General features: G+C 42.3%; 1 protein-coding gene across 2 annotated transcripts; it reads left to right on the forward strand.

The window, feature by feature from the left end:
* slc66a1 (solute carrier family 66 member 1) lies at nucleotides 1-4,948 on the forward strand. 2 transcript variants are annotated; one of them, XM_084435902.1, is made up of 9 exons: nucleotides 1-49; nucleotides 582-695; nucleotides 1,279-1,480; nucleotides 1,597-1,726; nucleotides 1,967-2,054; nucleotides 2,594-2,757; nucleotides 2,857-2,949; nucleotides 3,113-3,298; nucleotides 3,669-4,948. In XM_084435902.1, the coding sequence occupies exons 3-9, from the start codon at nucleotides 1,284-1,286 to the stop codon at nucleotides 3,759-3,761; spliced, it is 951 nt and encodes a 316-aa protein (XP_084292028.1). In that variant the 5' UTR covers nucleotides 1-49; nucleotides 582-695; nucleotides 1,279-1,283; the 3' UTR covers nucleotides 3,762-4,948. The 2 variants fall into 2 exon arrangements, with proteins under 2 accessions (XP_084292028.1, XP_084292029.1); XM_084435903.1 differs by lacking the exons at nucleotides 1-49; nucleotides 582-695 and having other exon boundaries at nucleotides 1,413-1,480; nucleotides 1,601-1,726.
* The last annotated feature ends 373 nt before the right edge of the window (nucleotides 4,949-5,321 follow it).

Here is a 5,321-nt window from a genome sequence, read left to right on the forward strand (position 1 = left end):
GACGGGTGAAGTTCAGGGGAGCTCTGTGCTCTGTTCGTCCTGGACTAAGGTAGATAACGGCTAGTTAATTAAGACTTTCATCTCGGGTGTTCAATGAATTTGAGATACACGCGCTGCTTCGTAATGTTAAATGTGTGTCTGAGAGATTACGTAACTTTAGTTGGCAGCTGGAATTTTCTCAATCTTGTGAGAACATTTTAAACTCGTTGAAGAGTGCGGGGCCGCGGGAGGGATGGATACTAATTACTGATTACCATGCAGATGGACCAGGCAAGCTAACAAGAGCTGTTGATATGTAGTGAGAACATGTGAAAATGCGACACGTGATATGCTTCAAGTTCAGTAATGTTTCTACCAGTAGTGCTAAAGCTAGATAGCCGGCAGATAACAATAAGGTAACGTTAGCTGGTGACCTTTATAACTTCAATGCAATGTAATTAAGTAAGTGCCCCTGGAAGTTGTCAACAATATTATTATTGATATTGTCTTTGAGCTCGGTTCATGGGATTTGGAGGGACAGATTTGAAGACTCATTTGTAAATATTACATTGATCCCTTCCTCCGCCCACTTCTCCCTGAAGGCTCACCTTCCAATCAGGGCAGACGTGGGATAAAACTGTTTACAGGCTGAATATCTTCTTCCCTTGTCAGCTAGACCTCTCCGGGCAAGCTGCAATAAAACAACACACACCCAGGTAACATTCATTTTGGGCCTCTGCCCCACATTTTAGGTTTACTATCTAGGCTGAGATGGGCAACTCTATTGATGGGGATTTATTTTATTTGAGCTAACGTTAGTCGCTAACGTTAGCTAGTTGCTAGGCTAGCTACTTACTCCAGCCAGCTTGTTTTGCTTGTAGGGCTAGCTGTCAATAACAACAGTGGAAAATCACTGCTATTGAGTATGTCTGGACTGCTATTGTATATTGATTGTTTGAATATTTGGGTTTGTACTCTTGTCATCTCAATTTTTTAATGTGTCCCCTGCTATGCCGGTTCAATTCCCTTAGGGATTAATAGTCATCTATCTATTGTTTGAATATTTGTAGCTGTAATGTTGTAATCTCTGTTTTTACTGTGATTTCCCTTAGGGATTAATAGTCATCTATCTATCTATCTATCTATCTATCTATCTATCTATCTATCTATCTATCTATCTATCTATCTATCTACCAACCATCTGCCATACCATACTCAGTTTGTGTAACTTAACTAGAGACAGACCGTTTTGCTGGCTGATTTACCAAGTGTGTCCATTTAAATCATGCCTTTCTTTAGTAAATATGTGGAAAGAAGAAGAAGGAGTCCTTACGCGTGGGTCGTTTGGGCGGAACGCTGACGGGAACTTCAGTTCTCTGTGCCCAAATGGAAGTGAATGGGTTTGGGTCGGGCTGGGGGAATGTGCCCAGGATGGCAGGGACATGGCCAGCGTCGCCCTAGGCCTGCTGTCCATCGTCTGCTTCATGGTGTCCTCACTCCCGTGAGTCTTTCATTTGACCCATTCATCAATTTGCTAATTTTGTAGGGGATTCAACTCTCAACTTCGTAGGGGTTTCCTCATCATTTAAAGCATTTCTGTTGTTGGCGTGTTCCCAGGCAGTACTACAGCTCTTGTAAGACTGGGAACATGGACAGCGCCTTGTCCATTTGGTTCCTGCTGCTGTGGCTGGCAGGCGACACCTGCAACCTGGTGGGGTCCTTCTTAGCCGACCAGCTACCACTACAGGCAAGTCATTCATACATATCCGGCTTCATTGCCTATTGCCGAGGTGTCTTGGATAAGCACGTCATTTTGTCTTCAAGCGTTAGAATAGGGGGATAATATGTACATTCTCTGTACCAACATTAATAGCTACAGTATCATACTGATATTGCACTGTTTTTTATATCACTTTCTGTTATATCAAGATGCATTTGAACAAATATTCCTAATATCGCCCGTCTTTCCTTCCTGTCTCTCAAACAGACTTACACAGCCGTCTACTACGCCGTGGCGGACTTGTTTATGCTGGCGATGTACTTTTACTACGTGGCTAAGAACAAGATGGTTGACAGTGAGTGGTGTCCGCACATTCCATACACTTGACTAATAGATCAATTAGTGGACCTTATTGTTGTGTGTTACACTAGGGTAGTACTTCCATAATACATTTTATATACATCACGAAGGCACTCTAAAAGCCCAACTTGTCCAAGGTTCAGGCTGTACTTGATTGGCAGGTGCCCAATCTTGCCTTGGCGCCTTCATAAAATTGATGAAATTGTGCACATGATGTTATAAAACCTTACAACTTTATTGTATCCATATGTAGTAGAATTGTTATGCAATGGTTCAATGAACCTCACAAAGGATCATTTTACATGAGTCATTCCAATCTAGACTACTGCGCACAGCGAGTTTCTTAGTGTTTATTACATTACGGCACTAGCTCTGTGGATGACCCTAGTGATATCATCAATACGTTTTGCCTAACATCACCACGTGACCTTCTGTTAGTTCCTATACTGTTGTTGAGACTTAACATGTTGTCGGGACTTTGCTGAGACAAAGTCCTCATGTATTGATGGCTAACACGTTTTGTCCCTCCCCCAGGCAGGTCAGCCCTCCATGTGGTTAGTTTAGTCTACCTCCTTGGCTTCTCCGCCAGCCTTGTCACCCTCCCTGGGTCAGGACCCCAACAGGAAGTGATGCCCTCAGGGTTCAAAGGTCGGGCCTTGCTGTCAACCTCAGATGCGGCCGATGCTTCTAATGTTCATGTGAGAAATACTCCTCAGTCTCTTCAGTTATTTGGAATTGGATTGGTGTGACCATGTGCACCTGAGGACCGTGTGATACTGACTGTTCTGTCTGTCCAGGCTTTCAGCACCAAGGAGATCATAGGTTTCAGTATCGGCTCCTTGTCCTCTGTGCTCTACCTCTGCTCCAGACTGCCACAGATGCACACTAATGTGAGTATGATCAGCCAGGGTGGGATGAATGAGAAGACTGACTTGAAGAAACACAAGAAGAAGACCTCCCCCCCCCCCCCCCCCCACCCCACACTTGAAAGCACCTTGCAAACCTTCCCTTTTTCATTGACCATTTCCCCCTCATCTCTCTCCATCTCTACAGTACAAGAGGAAGTCGACAGAGGGTGTTTCATACTTCCTGTTTGCCCTGGTCATCCTGGGTAACACCACGTACGGCCTCAGCGTGCTGCTGAAGAATCCAGAGCGAGGCCAGGGGGAGGGAAATTACGTCATCCACCACCTGCCCTGGCTCATAGGCAGCCTCGGCACCCTGGCGCTGGACCTTGTGGTATCCTTCAAAATGGCCACCCGGCCTCCAGGCTTTGTCTAACACGTGTACATGTGCCATTTGGCCCCTGTCCAGAAACGACCCCATAGTCACATGCAGGGGTGAAAATTAACTTTTTGGCTCATGGTGAGTCACCTGCCAAGGGGACTGTAGATGAAAAAATCTACTGGCTAAGTATATATTTTTTTCAAATAGCCTTCTGAAATCTAGTTGCCAATTGGGAATTTTACCTGCATTTGGCCGGTGGCAGGTGTTAATTTTCAGCCCTGGTCACATGTACATGACACCGTGTAGATCTCAGACACTTGAGTAGATCACACATGTTTTGTAGTGGGCTTAAACCTGATTTCCCTTGACTAATTTCAATCAGATTTCCCTACAGTTCCTCATGTACCGCAAGACCCCTCTGGTGCCGGAAAAACGGCACGACGCTGATGAGACTGCTGCACTTCTTGGCAAATAAAACTGCTGGACCTACTGGTTTGAGATGACCAGACACTTGTAGCTACGCCAATGAACTCTCAAAATCACATTCCTAACACATAATTCCCCCCCAATGAACTCTCAAAATCATGTTCCTAACACATGATTTTATTTTGACAGAAACACTTGAAATGTTTTTGCTTTGATTTTATAGTTATATTTATTACGCTTTTTCATTTATCTAATCAGTGTTTTGTTTTTTTGCCATTGTTAGTATTTTGAGAAAACCACAATGGTTTTCATTGGGATGCATCCGTTGTTTACTGTATGAAATTGCTCTTAATTTATCTTAATTTTCCAGTTTTAAAGGGACGTTCTTGACATTGTTGTCTAAAGTCAGGCATGGGAAACTCTAAACCTCAAATTGTCTGAATGTTGCCTTAAATTTAGTTTCAAATTTTAGTGTACTGTATATATTTGAAACTATGGCTGAATCTCAAGTCGTTCCTCAAGTACGCGACTCCTCCCTGACGATCTCTTCTTGTACTTTTAGAGAAAGAAGGGAGGTTAGTAAACTGGGAATTTAGGACAGAATTGAACCCAACATAAGTTCACTCCCTGAGAAATCAGCAGACAAAAATGAAATGAAACTGAGACTAGTAGCTCATACCTCGTATCTCCAGTTTTCAACTTGCGTACTGTACTCCAACTTGCCAAACGTCCTGACAGGTCATGACACTAGTCACTAAGTAATGACCACGTAAGAAATGCCGACTGACTTGAATCATGTTTGCAAGTCACTATAATTGTCATTAAATACTGTCTCATTTGTACATGTGAATTTATTGTAACTTAAACTGACTCAGTAATGTGAAAATGTGTGCAGTATTGTACTTTTTTATGCTATTTGATTGCTTACAACAATGGCCTGAAGTTGAATATATTTTTAATGCACATATTAGCCATTTACTGTATATCCTTTCTGTTGAATCATCTTTTTATTTTATTTGTTTTAAGAGTTGGAGACCTGACTTATTTATTGTGTGTTCACACTAAGCAAACATGAATGTTGCTCACTAAAGTAATGGAATGGCCCTCATATATTTTTTTCTGTTGTATTAACACTTATGGTCCTGCATCTCAAGCAACAGGTATGCAGTCATTATTTGAGTTACTCACAAATACTTTAATCACATTTTTATTTTGTTCACTTTTTTCCTCACGGTCAATGGGTCATGTGTAATAAAGTGAGTTTTTAATTGAAACTGAACCAGAAAGAACTGACATAATTTCCACCATTCTATTTTGTCTTTGCTTTCCATAGTGTTTTAACATCCAACTTACAAAAAAAACAAAACCTTTCATTTCCCCAGTGTAAACTCAACATCAATTTATCATGTCAGCGTGGTCAAAGCCTAGTCCCAACCCTGACACCTGACCTCTCACCTCCAAGCTGCGTGACCTTGACACTGACACTCGATTTCCTGGAACACACTGACAGCCATGTTGTTTTCCTTCATTAGTGGAGTTACTGTTATTACTGTCCTGTTACTGTTAGGAAAAATAGGGAAGGCATTCTGACCCTGGGAATCCTACTTTC

Source organism: Borostomias antarcticus (assembly GCF_949987555.1).
Source record: "Borostomias antarcticus genome assembly, chromosome: 3".
Classification (NCBI taxonomy): domain Eukaryota; kingdom Metazoa; phylum Chordata; class Actinopteri; order Stomiiformes; family Stomiidae; genus Borostomias; species Borostomias antarcticus.